Genomic DNA, 18,134 nt, shown 5'->3' with positions numbered 1-18,134 from the left:
TGCTGAAATCTATACAACTGCCCGATAAAGTCTGCCAGTATTTTCCTCCATGTTGCAGCTGAGGCTGAGAGGTGACTTTCCTCAGGCCAAGTGCAGAGTTCACGTCAGAGGTGAGATCTGGGGGAATTCCTGGCCTGTTGCTCATCGTCTTAATGAGCTGGCTGCACCAACTCTTACTAACGCTCATAGTTGATGAAATGCATTTAATGAAATGTGTATCTGTGCATATTATTATTACGTCTGATGCGTCAGTGTAATAATCTAGGGATACGAGAGATGTCTCTTGTCAGGGACGTTGGTCTCCTTGCAGACTTGTAATAATGGGAGTCAGTTTCGTATTAACACAGATCTCTTCACCGGGAGGAAAGGAAGTGTGGGGAAATTCCAATATATATTTAAATGGCCGTTATTCTTATTCTTATGAGCTGTAAGGGTTGTAGAGCACTACCCCAAAGAGCCAGCTATTCTGTTTCGCTTGGTGAGGAACCGTGTGTCATCCGAAAGCTTGTGTGTGGTGCCCATCCCAGTCCTTCCTAGTGTTTCTGGATTTCTCTGTTCCAAACTGAACTGTGCTGTGCAGCACCCAGTTCCCCTTCCCAGGAGTAAATAAACCCTCCCTCGCTTTTCTCCCACCTTCCAAACCCTGAGGACCCATTATGAGTTATACTTCGGTCAGAGAAATCAGGGTTGAAATCAGCCTCTCCTCTGCTGTCTGGCATAATATAGAGATCCTTGCTTGGCCTCCGCTGTTTCCAACAGGACTCTGGACTTGACTGGACCCCCAACTGAAGGCCGCAGTGGACCACAGAGAAAGCAACACCTGCCCCTCCGTACTTGTGCACCCCACCTCCCAGGAACTGGTGCCAAAGGTGTACTGCTCCTGACACTGGAGGTTCTTTTAGCTTCCACGAAAAATAACTATGGGTAAATAACTTTTGAACAAGGCTTTTTCTCTGACTATTGGTTCTTATCCCTGTCTCCATTTCCCCTGGGAAAGCGCTGAATCGGAGCAAGCAGCATTTGGGATGTACTGAAATTGCCATTTGTCCCGATTTACGACTAAAGAGCGGTTTTCTTGGGGAAAAGCAGGGCGAGGGCAAAACTACTGCAACCCACTTTTTCTAAGCATGGGGCAAGCAGAAGTCTTCATTGCTGGAGACCCCAGGAGGGGAGAATGTTGCTCTAGTGCTTGAATTCTGCTTTGCTGCTTTACCATAATGGGCATCCAGTTGGTCCCTATATGAGAACAGGATGCTGGACTAGACGGGCCATTGGCCTGATCCTGCAGGCTCTTTTTATGTTCTTATGGTCTTACCAGGAAAAGGGGAACAGCAGATGCTAGATTTGCGACCCACTCTTGCCTTAAACGAGTTGTGCGGCTTGGTTGGAGCATTTTGCAAAAATAAATACTGAACATTAGGCGCAATTTGTTTCGTATGAAGTTTAAGAAAGTTGTCGGGATGCTGTTGCTCTTCTGCCTGCTTTTTTCCCTCCAGACATTGCAAGAAGTGACCAGGAAAACCCTCCCCGTCCCTTCCAAGCTCTTTCTACGTCCCGCCCTCTGTCTGGCGTGCTCCTTCTTTCTCTGTCTCCCTCCCTCCCTCCCTCTCCCTCTGTCCCCTCTTCTTCTCCTCCTTTCCTTTTTAGAGATTGGTGATAAGGATTGCTTCTCCACTTAATGAGCTGGGAGAGGCCTCCCTCCATTGGAGTGGAGCAGCCCAGGTGTGCAACATTTTGACAGGTACAGCCAAGCAGGCCCGCCCCACACCCACACCCCCCTCCTTGCCCGGAGAGGTATATAAGGCAACCTTAAATTATGTAGAGGAGCACACACTCTTGTCCTGACAGCTTGCAAGCGGGATCGCCCACGTTACCCCAGAGGGTCTTATTGGGGGTGGGGGGTAACTGGTGGAAAGGAGCAGCACCCTGGAGCCCGAGGAGAGGACAGCAGCGCTGCTTAACCTCACTGCTAACATGTTGTACCTTGAGAATAATGCCCAGTCCCAGTATAGTGAGGTAAGGAGACACGGCAAGTCTTTGCTAACATTTCTCTCTCTCCCTTCCTTCCAGGGAGAAAGTCTGGGGCGCTTTAGAAAGCTTTCTTTTCACCTCCCCTCCCTCCCATTTCATTAACTGGGAGGGGGGGCAGGGGTGGTTAATATTTGGGTTTTGGACAGTGCTGCAGCATTTTGAGAATTGCAATAACGATAATAAATAAATGCCCAAGTTTGTAGAAATTGGGTGCTTTGGTCTCTGTTGTTGACTGTAAACCATTGTAACTGTCTTTCTGTTGCCACAATAGATGATTGGGTGCGAAGAAGCACAGTGTGGAGGACTTGACTAGGTTTGAAAAGCAATGCAAAGAGAAGTTCTTTGGAGACCAGATTGCTTGCAGATAGCGAGTTAATGGAGCTAGTTTTCCGTAAGGTGGCTAATTATCCCGTCCAGGCGGAGAAAAGCCCTTTTTGAATCTCTGTCAACAAGCCATGCATATAATGCGGCTGTAATGTGTGTGCCGAGCATCACCTGAATTCCTTGTTTGCAGAGCCATTATTTCTGTCTGGGTGCAAGAGGGAGTCTGTGTGTGCAGAGCGTGCACGCGAAATGTTGGACTGATCTGAGACTCGGGACGCTTGTTCGCTTGTGTGTGTGTGTTTATGGGGGAAGCTACACACGGAGGAAGTTAGCCCTTATGTTCCAGGTTGACAACAATATTAGCTTACATTCCAGAGGAGAGGGCAGCTGTGTTGACACGCCATCTGAAAAGAGGAGGCAGCGGAACCCTGTGATTTGAGAAAGCCTCACAGAGGAGGAAAATCTCCCTGCAGCTTGCCCAGATAGTTTAAAAAGAATAATAATAATCAGTGAGCCCATTTGAGACCTGAATTTAATTTATTTCTTAAATTTATATCCTTCCCTTCCTCCGGTAGCCGGGATAGCAGTTGCCCTAGAGTTTGTCGATGGAAAGGAGAAATCGTTCAAGAAAGCAGTTCTGTCTTGGCAAATTTCTTTTTGTGCAAACGGCTCCAAAAAGTTGGGCGAGCATTCGCCGGGCACAGCTGGACTGGAGAAGCTTGGAAGAGGCTTAAGAAGGAAGACTATCACAAGGGGGGCCCTGCTGGCTTACCCCCTTCCCCTTCCAGCTAGTGCCTTGCTTTCTCTCCAGATCTGGCCAGGCGGAGATGCCTCTTTGTTCAGCTGTGATTTTTTTCTGGTTACTTTGCTCCATGCCTCGGTTGCCCATCTGTAAAATGGAAAGATCACCCAATGTAGCCAAATGAGAACACATCTTCTGACCCTGATTCTCTGGGGCTAGGGCTGGAGGTACATCTAACTCCATCCTGGACTGGTCTTGGCAAAATTTACCCAAGAACCAAGCACAGCGTGGACGCTCTATGTTGATGGCCTCTTGCGTTGTGTTTTTGGAATAATTCTGCATCTCTGCTGCCTGTGTGGAGTGAATCTATCTGTCGCTGTTTCTTGCTCCCCATTGTTCTTGTGTCTCTCCACACTGGCCAGGTCTGATCCACGTTACCTCTTTTCAGAAGAGAAGGGGACTCCATCACATGTGATTCTTCCAGGCTTTCTTCCCCTTGTCCTCCTGACGGTTCCCAATGGCCCTTCAGTCACCGGGCTCAAATGTTTCATGCATTGCACACTTAGCGTCATCCCTTTGTTGAAAAGGGGAAGCTTTAGCTCTGTATCCAATTGGACAGGGCTGCTTTCTTTCTTTCTTTTAAGCGTTGATACCGTGCAGGCCTCGCAAAATACTTTTGTTCTTTTGATGCTGCCCTACTGGTGTGGAAAGAGGAGAGTGAGGCGGAGGGGGCTGGATCGAAGCAAACGGTGTTCATTTCTGCTTCTGAACAACCATATCCATAATTAAGACTGGGGGGGGGGAGGGAAGCCGCTTTGCAGTTTGAGAAAATTACATGGCGGGGGAAATCACAGCGCTTTGCGCTATTTTTTGCAACAGTTTGGCTCTGGCACCATTTTCTTTGCAATTCCGGTGGGACGTGAAAATCGTGTAATTCCAAATGGTTGACATTGTTCCGGAGTCCTCGAAGCGGGTGACAGAAACCGAAGCGAAAATGCTGATTTTTAACAAAGTTTTAGGAATGCTGCCTCCACCACCCATTACCACCACCGCCCGGCTGTGAAAATATCCAGACTCGGGGGACCAGGATTGCACAACCCATCTCTTGTTTGGACCTGAGGACTTCCTTTCAAAGGCGTCTTCTGCTTCTCCATGTGGAGTGTCACCAATTGCTGGACCACCTTTCGGAAGCAACCTACACCTGACCCAAGAGCGATTTTGCCATCTTTTAGATTTGGAGGAGCAAGAAGAGGAGATGGGTCAGGAAGGGTGGAGTGGAAGGGCTGGAGTGAGGGGAGCTGGAGAACTTTTGGAGGTGGGAGACAGTGGAGAGAAGCTCTGCCCAGATGAACAAAGCTCTCAATGGCAGCTATCTAGGATGGTTGAGCTCTGCCTGCACAGCTGAAGGCAGCAAACACTTCTGAAACCCAGTTGCTGGAGAACACAGGAGGCGAGAGGGCTCTGGGGCCCGGATCCTGCTTGCAGGCTTCCCGTGTGCACCTCGTTGGCCACTGTGACTGGAGCCCCTTCTTACACTGTTTTTATGCTCTTATGGGGCTATAAGAGGTCAAGGAATAGGTTTGAAGGAAAGCTTGGCCATCTGGCCTACTGAGGATCACAGACTGTGGCTCTTTTCCAAGTCATAAGAAGAAAGGCCTACAGAAAGTTGGGAGAATGGGTGTCGGCTTCTTAGTTATGGCTGGGGGTTGATTTAGATGACCCCTAGGGGATCCTTTCCCCTAGAATTTTCTGATTCCATGATTCAGTTTTTGCAACTCCTACCCTTCTGGCTCCCACTGCCTCTTCTTCCTTGTGACTCATTCCTCTCCGGCCAGGGGTTTCCTGCGAGTGAGTTCCACCCGAGAGCCTGGGAGGCAGAACTGTTGTGCAAGTCCTAATGAAGGGCCTGCGGAGAACAGAGCCCTCCCAGGTACCTCCGCAGAGGAGAGGCCTTTGCACTCCATTCTGCTCCTTGGCCACGCTCCCTTTGCCGCTGAAGTCCAAATCCTGAGCGATCAGCTGGGCTGGGGGTGCCCATAGAACACGCCGCCCCTGCTGTGTGGCACCCAAAGAGCTCAGACCACAGCAGCCCCCTCATGGAGAAGAAAGCAATGAATGGCTACAAGCCACAATGGCTGTGCTCTGACTCTTCTCAATACCAGTAGTTGGAAAAAACCCTGCTTTTAGGTTTCCCATTGAGGAAACCATGGCTTGCAAGTTTCCCATCTGGTTGGCCTTTGCGAGAACCAGATGGGCCATTGGCCTGCTCAGATGGAACCTCCAGCCCCAGAGGCAGTCTATCGATATTCCAATGTTGCTCGGGGCATTTGGCCCCTGTGGAAACAGGATTCTGGACTAGATGGGCCATTGGCCTGATGCAGTGGGCTCCTCATGTTCTTCTGTGAAGTTCATGGAGTCCAATGCTCAAAAGTGTGCCTCCATTCATGTGCCAGAGCTCAGGGGCTGCTGATGTCATAGAGGAAGAAGTGAGGCAAGATGCAGGCGGGTCTCGCCTGTGCCAGACAGACACCCGACTCCTCCTTGGCCCTGACTCACCCAGAGCAGGGTGCCGGCGACCTCGTTTGCAGCCGTTGGCCAAGTGGAAAGAGGGGGAAATGCGCTTGAAAGCCACTGGGTGTGAGGCATTGAACTCCCTCACCCTGCTGAGCATTTGACGTGGTTAGGCAACAAGCAAGACATCTGCCACTTAGGTTTTTTTTTAATGCTGGAAGGGGGGAGAGCGAGGGAGGAGATCTACAGGCTGCACGCGGTGTGAAGGGAAGGCTCCGCGCCCTCCTCTCCCTGTGTCTTCAGGAGGTTGTTGAACCCGGGACACCTGACACACAATCCTCTGCAGCGCCATTTTCCCAGGACTGTTGTGTACAGCAGTTTCCGAGAACGTTTGTACGCCTCAGTGCCTTGGGTAGCTCGCAACATGGAGCCACAGCTGTCAACTTTTCCCTTTTCTTGTGAGGAATCCTATTTGGAATAAGGGGATTTCCCTTAAGAAAGGGGAAATGTTGACAGCCAAGCATGGAGTGCACCACTGCGGTACTGCGAATGCTGCTCCTTAAATCCCCATATCAAAAGAGTTGCTTGTGCTAGGCTCGAAAGGCAAGGCACCTATCAGAATCCTCTCTCATAAACCTTAATAATAATAATAATAATAATAATAATAATAATAATAATAATCCATGCGCAAGGAGCTAAAGGAGAACCTCCATGGTCAGGGGCAGTGAAGACCTCTGAGTGCCAGGGGCCACACAATGCCTTCTGCCTCCTGGTCCTACTCATTGACTTTCTGGAGTGGGGGCCTCTGGTTGTCCAGCGTGGGAGGCCGATGTCCAGACTATAGATGGATCCTCTTGGTCTCCTTCCACAACAGACAAAACACACATGTGGCTGAGTGTCGGGAGATGTTCCTGCACGGGCCAAACCTGGCCTTAACCTGAAAACTGGAAGCCGTTTGTTTTCTAGTGCAGCTAACTTTCCCCGGCAAAAATCCATCACCTAGCCAGACTCCTTCCTGTGACTCTGGCCTTAATGGTGTTCATTCTCGGACAGCCATCTTGAGAGGCAGTGTGGTGTAGTGGTTAGAACAGGGCCTTTCTCAAACTCAGGTCCCTCGATGTTGTTGGACTGCAACTCCCATCATTCCTGACCACTGTCACTGCCTCTCATCTGCACCTACCTCACAAGGTTGTTGTGTGGATGAAATGGGGGGGAGGGTACCATGTGTGCCATGTTGAGCTCCCTGGAGGGAAAAAGTGGGGGTTAAAATGCAATACTTAAAAGTATTTTAGCTTTAAACTCAAGGGCTGCTTTCAAACGGCTATATTTGGGAGAGAGAGAAAGAAGTATGGCGAGGAAATCTACCTGTAGCCAGGTTGCAGACAGCTCTCTCCACCCCTCCCTCCCCTCCCCTTCTCCCCCTCCGCCCCCCACAGCCCATGTTCCCTGGCCCCTTTCCAAGGGGGAAGGCAGTTCTGTCTTCAAAGGAAGAGACTTAACCAATCATTCAGTGGAATGAGTTCCACCACCATGAAGGTGCTGACAAGGAAATTATTGCGGCTATACAAACACTGATGCTCCTTCCCTCCTCGTTCTCTCCCCTCATCCCCTCCCCTCCCCCCCCGCCCCGCTGTTTGATACAGACAAAGGAAGTTGAGTGTTCAAAATCTGGGAAGAACCCACTCTGACCTTAAACTGGGTACCATTTCCTTTTATGATCTGGAGCTGCATTAACTGCCCTGTGGTTTAATTTTTGCTCTGGAATCTCTCACCCGTTCCATAGCATTTTTTAGTTGCTTAGCTGATTTTTTGGGGGGGTGGGGGGGAAGGAAGCCAGTTGCCACTGAAGCACAATTTGAACTCTGTTCCGCTTGTCTTTGGCGCATCCGGACTTTGTGCCTTTGTGCTGCCTTCGGAGAAGCATTGCACTTAGAATCCTTCCTAGTCGCAAGTGCAATAGTCCCAGCTCCTTTTGAAAGAGGGTTGCTATGTTGGTTAAGCTGTACAGATGGAGGCTGATTCTCACCAGGCAGTCAAAATCCGGCAGAAGCAGTCTTTACTGGCCAAGCGCACACCGCAGGACCTGTTGTGGATCTGGGTGTTGCGTTGCATTTTGTACTTTGCATTCTGCACACCGTCATATGCCAAAGGTAGAACTGCACCACGTTCTGCAGATGGCATCAGTTGCTCAACTGCAACAGTGCAGTTCAAAAACAAGCATTGGGATGGGAGAATCTGACAATTGCAGCCTCTCTTTGCTTCTCATTTTCCCAAACTTCGTTTTTTTTTAAAAAAAATATTTATTCAGAGTTTAAAGTTACAAAAAGAAAAAAGAACAATACAAAATACAAAAAAGAAAAAAAGAGTACAACAGCAACAGAAAAAGAAAAAAAGAAAAAAAGAGAAAAAAGGTATAAAAATACATTAAAAGAGGGGGGGAAACAGATTAAACCTTTACATAACTTTCTTCCTTTACTTGTTTCTTTGACCTCCTCACACCTCCCCAAAAAAAACCTTCGCGTCCAGTTCTCCACAGTTCCATATCTGTTACTTTTTTTAAAAAAAAAGTCCTCACCAAAAAAAAAAGGATCAGCCTTTTAGTGCCAATTTTTCCCAAATATATACAGATGTTCACATCCAATTTTGCCTAATGGGCTCATTTTTCCAAAGTTGATTCCCCTAATATGATGGATTGTTCTAGACTTTCTTCCCACAAATATATGCATTCACACAAGCATGCACCTCTCTTACCCTTGTGCTTGTGCATGAATTACTTGAACTGAGAATTGCATTGCAAAATTTGGATAAGTGTGAATTTCGAGGGATGGTTGTATTTTGGTTCACGCATCACTTTGGAAACTGCAGATGAGGCAGAGTTGCGTTTAAGCACAAGTGGAATTGAATTTATCCCCATATCTAAACTCAAAACCTTGGGATATATGGAAACCTCCCTCAACGCCGACATTTCTCTGTCTCATCAAAGCTATCCTTCCGCTTCGCTCGAAATGTAATTTCGTCAGCAAATCTCTCACCAGATTCACCTTTGAAACATCACTTTAGAGCAGCGGTCAGCAACCTTTTTCAGCCGTGGGCCGATGCACTGTCCCTCAGACCATGTGGGGGGGCAGACTATATTTTTTGGGGGGAAATGAACGAATTCCTATGCCCCACAAATAACCCAGAGATGCATTTTAAATAAAAGCACACATTCTGCTCATTGTAAAAACACACTGATTCCCGGACCGTCCGTGGGCTGGATTGAGAAGGCAATTGGGCCGCATTCGGCCCTGGGCCTTAGATTGCTTACCTCTGCTTTAGAGGAATCTTCACCAAACTAGACTGTTACTTATGTTGTGTCTTTAAAATTACCTGTCTTCAAAATCCCCAGGGATCTCCAACCCCACCCTCTTTTGAAGTCAACCTGCAGCCTCTGCTTCAATTAATTACATGGGTGGGTTTTGTCTCACTGATAAAAAAATATATGTTCCTCTCCCTCTTTTTACAAACTTCCACCCCCCCCCAAAAAAAAAATCCCTTCCTGCTATTGCTTTAGGTCTCCCCTAGTTGTGTCTTCCTTGCCATGAAGGGATTTCTGAGAAATGTTCACACCTTGTTGTGACGCCCTGGGCTTGTGTACATCGATATTAATGCACCTTTGAGCACTAAGCAAGTGATCGACGGCAGGGATTAAGGGGCTGGCTTCAGAAAAGGGACGAGCACTTCATGGGAACCTCACAAAACAATAGGTTTGGGGCACTTCCGGGTGGAGGGTGGTGGTTTTTTTTATCTACTGAGTCACGAATGCAGGTTCGGCGAGGCCAATACAGCTGCCCCGTTCGCCTTGGCTCTCAGTTCAAATTGCAAATCAGGATAGCGCAGGATCAAGGCGTATGGCAGGTTGCAAGGCAAAGGTGTAGCAATAGTTTTTGGGATGAATCATCAGAGCAGTTTCCCCCAACCTGCCCCCTCCAGATGTTTGGGAGGCTAACTCTCACCAGCCACCATTGGTGGGTGTTGAGCTGCAGAACATCTGGAGAACTTCCAGGGAGGCCCCTAAAGCCCTTAGAGATCCAGGGTGAGGCACTGTGGGAAAGGCCAAATTCTGTGCTAGGGATCATTAGGAAAGGAATCAAGCTGCTGCAGACATCAGAACCCCGTTCTACAAGTCTATGGTGCGACCACATTTTGAATTCCGTGTACAGTTCTGGTGGCCTCACTTCAAAAAGAAGACTGCAGAGTTGGAAAAGGTTCACAAAAGGACCACCAAAGTGATCCTGGGCATGGAGCAACTTAGGAAGAAAGGTCACAGCATTGGGGACTTTTTAATTTAGAGAAAAGGAGAGTAAGAGGCGAAAAGATAGAAGCTTATAAAGGAGGAGGTAGGTAGAGGAAAGTTTTTCTCCCTCTCTCAAAACTTGTGGACATCCAAAGAAGCTGAATGCTGGAAGATTCAGGACAGATTTATTTATGCAGCGCCTTGTTAACCCGTGGAACTTCCTCCCACTGGAATCAGTGATGGCCACCATCTTGGATGGCTTTAAAAGAGGATTGGACAGATTCATGGAGGGAGAGAAGGCTATTGATGTCTGCTGGCCATCAAGGCTTTGCTCTGCCTTTGCAACTGGGTGCAGTAATGTCCTCTGAATCCCAGCTGCTAGAAATCGTACAAGGGGAGAGAGCTTCAATATTGCTTGTGGGTTTCCCATTGGGGCATCTGGTTGGCCCCTGTGGGAACAGGAGACTGGACCAGCTCTTCTGTTCTGACTGATAAGGCTAAATTAAAAAAAAAAAATCTCTCTCTCTTTTTTTGCACACCCTAAATATCTTTTCACTCTGTCTCTCAGAGCTGACCCCAGAACATTCTCCAGTAGCAGACAATCCACAAGGATTCACAGCAGATCCCCTTGCAGTGTCATTGAGGTGCCGCTCTCAAAGTTGTGCTTTGGCATCCTAGCTTCGTCTGCTGCATCCCTGACTTCCAATAAAGATATATCCTACATTCATGTTTCTCTTCCCCTTCTGCTTGAATGCTCTCGGGTCACAGGATCATAGAATTGTAGAGTTGGAAGAAACTCTGAGGGTCATCTAGTCCAACTGCCTGTGCAATGCAAGAATCTCAAGTGAAGCATCCAGGAGGGAGCTGGTCTCTTGGTCTAGTGTGCACCTGTCATTTCCTGATCCCTTAGCTATCTGGTGTGGGTTCCCTCCCTCTCCTTCCTCCACTTAGTCACAGTATAGTGTTGTGTCTGTGAAGTGTAGGTGGATTCCCATGAGGCAAGACACAGCGCTAACAGCAAAACCTTCATTGAACTACATAACTGGGAAACAGGGGCAAAGCAACTGCTTATATATACTCCTGAAAGCCTGGGCCACTCCCACTCCCAACGTGATTGGCTGTCTTAACTTCCAAGCTGTGAATCACGACTCAGAGTTGAAGAGCCAATGGCAGAGGCCCAAATCCTGAAATGTTCTGCGAGAGCCAGTGTGGTGTAGTGGTTAAGAGCGGTAGTCTCGTAATCTGGAGAACCGGGTTCGAGTCTCCGCTCCTCCACATGCAGCTGCTGGGTGACCTTGGGCCAGTCACACTTCTGCAAAGTCTCTCAGCCCCACTCACCTCACAGAGTGCTTGTTGTGGGGGAGGAAGGGAAAGGAGATTGTTAGCCGCTTTGAGACTCCTTAAAGGGAGTGAAAGGCGGGATATCAAATCCAAACTCTTCTTCTTCTTCTTCATTGGACATCATGTATCGAATCAGAACACAGGAGCTCAGAATCCTTAGTCCAGACCATAGCTGTCAACATTTCCCTTTTTAAAAGGGAAATTCCCTTATTCTGAATAGGATTCCTCGCAAGAAAAGGGGGAAGTTGACAGCTATGGTCCAGACTCAAGCTCAGGCAAACACAGACCACTGAAAATATAACAGTCTGCACCGGGATAATACTAGATGTGGTTAATTTTTAACCAGGGCTTGCCAACCAGCTTCGAACCCTGATTTCAGACTCGTTCGCTAACTGGCAATGTGCAGTGCTACACCATAGTTGGTGTTGAAAAGAGATGGGAGTAAGGAATTTGTGTAGGAAGAATGTGGGGCATGGGCACGTGTGTGTGTGTGTGTGTGTGTGTGTGTGCATGTGTGAAAACCCCACAGGTAGCTCCCAGAGCCTTCACAGGAGCTAAAAAGTGTGTTTGGGTTGGGTGGTTTGTTTTTTGTTCTTGTTTTATCATTTATTTTGTGTTCTCAATTTGTATTATTGTATAATAATAATGTAGCAGTTCTTAAGAGGTCAGGAGATGATTCCCTCTGTGCCACTATGGCCAGGAATGATGAAAGAGACTCATGTTTTGGAGTTATGCATTTAGGAAGTGCAAGGTACTAGCAACAGATAGGTAGCCGTGTTGGTCTGCCATAGTCAAAACAGTAGTGCTACTGGAAGGATTTTTTTTGTTTTGACAAGGTACTAGCAGTTTAAATTGTGCCATGCGTTCTGGTGCATTGCAGACCCTTCAAATTTTTCATGCATACCTAAAAAAAGAATGGAAAAAGTTCTGAGAATCTTTGCAATGGAAAAGGCAAGAGGGTGAGGATTCTGACCCGAGGGTCCAGGCATTTTTGAAATGGTTGTGTGAATGCGCAAGAGGAGTTGATGGGAATTAAGGAGGTTTTGCCTCCCTTGGCAACTTCTTCTTTGAAAGAGATGGACTTTTCCGTGAGGAATGTGTGCCTGTCCTTTGCAAGTTGACATCTCGCCCTGTCAGCAGATCTGTAGCATCTCTGCATGAAACTCTATCTGCTTCTGGAGGGCTCCCTGGCAGTTAAATGACAACACATTGACGTTAAAGCTGCCGATGGAGGCGAGAGAATTTTAGAACCCAGGAAACCATCTCGGGGAGCTGGGCAGACAAAACAACCAGCCACGATGATTTGTTTTAAAGGGCTCTCCTGCGGCGATGCATCTGGAGCTAGCGAGGTAGACGTCCTGAGCTAAGAAATGACCCATTTGGCCACTTGCCCTGTGCCATTTTGAAGGAGACAATGGCAATGAGTTGGTGTAGCCCTAAATACCGTATTTTTTGCTCCATAAGTGCACCTGACCATAAGACGCACCTAGTTTTTAGAGGAGGAAAACAAGAAAAAAAATATTCTGAACGAAACAGTGGGTGTATGATTTTTGTGATTCATGCTGTGGCCACAGACATGTGATCTGGTGGTGAATTTGGGGTGACTCAATGTAAGAATGCTGAGGATCCATGGGCTTTTACCTCCCTCCTCCCAGGCAGCCTCCTTTATCGCTAGCGCCCCTTATCTATCTCCTGATCCCACCGATCAGCTGTTTCCTTTCAACACTCCCTTCCCTCTTGTTTGCCCTAGTGTCTTTTCCTTAGCTGGAGCAGTTTTTCGCTCCTCCTTTTCTTCTAATTTCTCTCCTTATTGCTTTAGTCTTCCTGCCCCCCCCTTTGCAAGTTTGCTGTCTTTACCTCCCCCCACCCAGGCAGCCTCCTTTACCTCTAGCTTCCTTATCTCTCTCCCTGATCGGCAAACGATCAGAGGCTTTGTTTCAACACCCACTTCCCTCTTTCAAAAAAGAAGAAGCATGACCTGCTTTTTGCCCCTGGGCAACTCGGCTCCAGGGACCACGCATTCGCTCCATAAGACGCACAGACATTCCCCCTTACTTTTTAGGAAGAAAAAAGTGCGTCTTATGGAGTGAAAAATACGGTACTTGATCCAGGGCAGTGGAGGTTCTGGTCCACCTGCTCTGAGCATCAATTGCTACCCTGCTTTTTGCGCACTCTGGCAGAAATCTTTGGTTTCCTTTGGGGATGGGCCACAGGAAGAAAATCTGAAGCTCCCAGGCGCAATCCCCACTGGAATATCTGGGTTGGACTGGGAGAGGCTCCTGCCTGAAATCATGGTGAGCCATTGCTGGCAGCCAGTGTAGGCCATATTGAGCTAGATGCACCAATGGTGTGAGATAGGATAGGGCAGCTTCTTGGCTTCCTTTAGTTGCAGATGGCAAGGGTTGGAACTGAGGCCTGCTAATGCATCTGCTCTTCCTCTGGGCTTGGTGAGATGACATGCTCAAAGACACTGTCTCCTGGCAGCTATAAATATCTGGAGAGATGTGTTGCTCCTGAGATGTGTGCCCCTACGCATGTCCTGGGCTCGAGTCTTCCCATCCTGTCGCCCTCCGGCCAGGCTTGACCTGAGGTCAAATCATCTGCTCCCCTTTCCTCTGCGGGTGACGCAGGCCGGCCTCCTGTCAGCCCTGAGTGATGATGTGCTTTTGCCCATTGCAATAAAATGGGAGATGGCTGCTGATAACCGTTACAGTTGACAAAAGATGGAATGAAAGGAGAAAGGCGAATAAACCCCTGGCACTGGAGCTTTCCTTGTTCGCCCTTCCCACGAACCCTTTCCAACTTTCCTTCAGCTCTGATCTCCCGATACAGCTCTCCCTTCTCTTTATAAAAAAAAAAGAGTTGCCTTCAGTCATCCGAAGGCAATTTTGCTCTCGTCTCGGAGATTGCCACCCAAGCTTCTTGAAGCTTCGCTGAGATTGCGGCATCTTTGCCAGGGCTCATTTGGGCAGACAGTTGCTTTTCTGCATCCAAACATACATATTTGTGTGCCGGGCGTTGCTTTAGGTTCAGAAAACTCTTCTCCAGCCCTCCCATCATTTATACCTCATTATCCTTTTGCACTGATAATTGATGATGATAAGAAGGATTTCTTAAACTCTGCCCGGTTACTCATCTGGGCAGAAATTTAAATAAAAGTAAAAATGGGAGGGTGGGGAAGCAGAATCCCATCTGCTGGCATTGCTGTAATCTCCATGGAGCCTATAAGTTGTAGGATCCTGACACCCGCCCCATGTTTATTTATACCTGGAAATGGCAGGTAATTTGAGGACTGTGTGTTTCTGAAGCTAGGACTGCACATCTCTGTCGTGAATTCCTTGTAAGGTTTTGGACATGTTTTCTGATCTGTATAAGGATAAACATACCATACTTCAGAATGAAGCGAGGCTCTGCATAATTTATATTTACTTACGGCTGATAAACAATCATACAGTATTGATAAACTGGACAAATTATTTTTTTAAAGGGGTTGTACTTTCTTTTCTAATTTGTGTCTTTGTGTGTGTTTGGTCGTTTGTAAGCTCCAAACATAAAGGGATCTTGGAATTTTCGAATCCTGACATACCAGTTGCTTGTGAACGGGTCCGCATTAAATGAAATTATTTGCATTTTGGGTCCTGCTCTGTGCAATGGGAATGAATGCTTGCAACAAACTTTGGTAGGGATAACATACACACATCCTAGAAACAGTTTTTTTAAGATCGCAGAGATCACTGCTATGTGGGGAGAGCTGACTTGCAGATTGGGGTGAAAAGGACTTGTGTAACAGGGAAAACAAGTCCACACGCACGGCACAGTCAGTCAGGACTGGTGTATGTCTTTTTATCTGTAGGGAAAGAGAGCCAAATAAGTGTGTTAATAATAATAATAATAATAATAATAATAATAATAATAATAATAATAATAATTTATTTATACCCCGCCCATCTGGCTGGGCTTCTCCAGCCACTCTGGGCGGCTTCCAAAAAAATATTAAAATACTGTAATACATCAAACATTAAAAGCTTCCCTAAAGAGGGAAATATATCATAAAATATATCATAAAAGAGTGGGTTCATTGCAGGGCAAAGGGGTGGGGGGATCCATACTATGCCTGCAGTTCCAAAAACTCAGGGAGTGTTGAGCTCCTGGGTTTCAAAAGCGAAGTTTGACATCTTCCCTAAATATTTCTTTGCCGTACACCGATGCAGAGTCTTCATATTAAAAAAACAAACAAAACATTTTGCCGTGTGGGGCAAGAGCTCGTCTTGTTTTCCACTGACCTGCTGTCACGGGCTGGCTGTTTTGCTTTAAAAATAAAGAAATGTTTCCTGTTACAACTGAAAAAGGAGTAAAGTGCGAGAGGGAAAACCCCACAGATTTTCGGCTCAAGTCGTTGTCCTCTGATCATCCTGGCCTGAAACAAATTGTACCTTTTTATCATTGTGAACCAGAGGCAGGTGGTAGGAGACCAAAAAAATGGCAAGTATTTTGCCCTGGGGCGCTGTTTATTTGGATGGTGCTCTGATGCTGCTGTCAGGGTCTCCTGCGAGGAAGGGGGAAAAAGTTCAATTGATCTTATGTTGCAGAACCTGGGTTGGGTTAAGAGTAGGTAATTCATGTCTCAGACAGTGTCGGGCAGAGGCTTAGATCATTTTGGAAAACCTGTCTGGAGTTTTTCAGAGAAGGCTTCATAATTTTAAAGACCCCGGCAACGCCGTTGTTGCCTTATGTGCCCTACTTTTAAAAAATAAATATTTTATCCTTCACCTTCTCCCCCATACTCAGGTTGGACATGAACGACTTGACCAGAAATATTCCATATATTCCTCTTGCCAAAGGGTGAAAGCAGAGAGATTGGCTTTGATTGGCACTTCTAACTTCCCACCTCTCCAATTTCAGGAATGGGCAGCGAGCCTTAAAAACAGAAAGTAATAAAGGAATGTCAGAATATTGTGGGGGATATTGGGAAGGTTAAAACCTTGAGGTTTTAAGGAGGGGAGGAAATACAGGTGTCTACGAAGTCTTAACATCCCAGAAGAAAGTGTATTGAGCTCAATGGGGTGCAGAAAATTGCAGCTAAATTCTGTCTCCATATGCAACCTGAGCCTCTACCGTCTTGTATTAACCTCGCATCTGAGTAACATTGCATTCCTAAGCAAGTTTACTTTGTAGTCAATCCCACTCAGTTCAATGGGGCTTACTTCCAAGTAAGTTTGCATGTGATGAAGTTGGCACACTGCTTAGTTGAGCCAGGTATTTCATAACATCTGAAGAATTGGCCTGCTTTGTCCTCCTTTTAAAAACTGCTTCTGTGTTTTTTAATAGTTGTGGCCACGTTTTGCTTTTTATTTGTTTTATTTGTTTATTTTTTTTAAAGCACACACAGAAAGGTAAACTGACCTTGTTATTCCAGGGTAGAAGTCAGAAAATTCTTCTGTGCACCATGCAACAGAAACCAAACCTAAAGTTAGAATCGGTTACATATTTTGAGAGTTATTTACTGTTAAAAAGAAAATAACTTTCACCATTTGGCATAACTGATTTGTTTTTGTAATTAGCAAAAGCATCGTACCTGTTGAGGATTCAGCTCCTCCCACACACTGTTCTAACGAAAAGGGTGATTTCAAAATTCCACATCAGCATTGACCAGTATTAACCAATATTTGATGGGTCAACGGACCAAAACTCTTTTGACCACATACCCAAACCCTCAACGTGAAGCCTGCAGCCTTCTCCTAGGACAACCACTGATGTGTATTGGTGTACTGAGTACCAACCGCATGTTTGAAAGGTCAGAAATGTTAGTTGCATCAGAAGGATGTGTGTGAGAGATCATTTGTGCCACAGGGTTCTTCTTTTGCAAATGACTGTTAACTGTCTGCATGATTTTCATGCTTTAGATAGCAGACATTTGACAAAGCAGCAAGCGGATAGCATCTGGGAAATGACATTTTACGCACACTAAATCACTGTTGGCTGAACCAGGAGGAAGTCAGCTTGGCATCCCTGCTATGGCAGCCAGGCATTCAGGTGGTTCTCTGAATTGGCCCCCTAAGCCATGGCTGGGGTGTGTGTGTGGCCCTTCGCATCCTGTTGGACTCTGCTGGTCTGTGATGATGGGAGCCATCTCAAGTTGACTTCCTTCTTCTCGTTCAGGCAAGACTGGGCGTTGATTTGGTGCATGAAAAAGGTGGTTTGCTAGATCTCCCCCCCCCCCCCCAGTTCCCAATGCATTGGAAAGACTTCTCAGCAATTCAAAGCGTAATTCAGCCATCAAACTCTTTCTCCCTTGCACATTTCAGGCAGGATGACTACTTCATATCTCCATGTTTTGCTTGATTGCCAACTTAGGGAACTTGCAAAAGCACTAGAGGGAGGGAGAAGTGGGAAGGAGTTCGTGACATCTCGGGTGCTAGCCAATCAGTGCTGTGCACAGACAGATTCTGCTGCATACAGGCAGAACTAGTTTGTCTAAGCTTGATCTTGGCAAGGAAGGCACAGGCAGCTCATATAATGTACATTGTGCACAGTCCTAAATAGCAGCTACTTATCCTGGCTTATGTAGTTACGATTAGGAGTTCCTCTTTCTCTCTCTCCTCTGCTCCTCTTCTTAAATGTTCAAAAACTTACCTACCCATGCTTCTTGGTTAAACTTCTCTTTGCCATGCTGCACACATTCTGCCTTTCCCTAACAAACTTATACGCTAGTCCTAAAACAAACTTTTTAAAAAACCAATAATCGACTGTGCCCAGTTTTGAATTGCCGTGTGAGGATTTGTTAGTGCTCAGCTGTGGATCTGGACTATGTACTTGTCTGTGTGATCTCTGTGACCCTTTCCTCTCCCTGCTCTTTGCCACGCTGCTTTCCCTAAAGTAGTAAAGTCTTTCAGACCTTTACCAGTGAAT

General features: G+C 46.8%; 1 protein-coding gene across 6 annotated transcripts in view; it reads left to right on the top strand.

Moving 5' to 3' along the window:
* Window positions 1–1,834: 1,834 nt before the first annotated feature.
* TP63 (tumor protein p63) overlaps window positions 1,835–18,134 on the top strand; it is a gene marked incomplete at its 3' end in the record, with an annotated part of 101,654 nt that continues 85,354 nt past the window's right edge. For all 6 annotated transcript variants that reach the window (XM_081911054.1, XM_081911053.1, XM_081911052.1 and 3 more), the window contains exon 1: window positions 1,835–2,016. In XM_081911054.1, the coding sequence (XP_081767180.1) occupies window positions 1,975–2,016 (42 nt within the window). In that variant the 5' untranslated portion in view covers window positions 1,835–1,974. The remainder of the gene's footprint in view (window positions 2,017–18,134) is intronic.

This window comes from Podarcis melisellensis (genome assembly GCF_964234715.1).
Source record: "Podarcis melisellensis genome assembly, chromosome: 5".
NCBI lineage: Eukaryota > Metazoa > Chordata > Lepidosauria > Squamata > Lacertidae > Podarcis > Podarcis melisellensis.
This window is presented reverse-complemented; position numbering and strand designations above follow the sequence as displayed.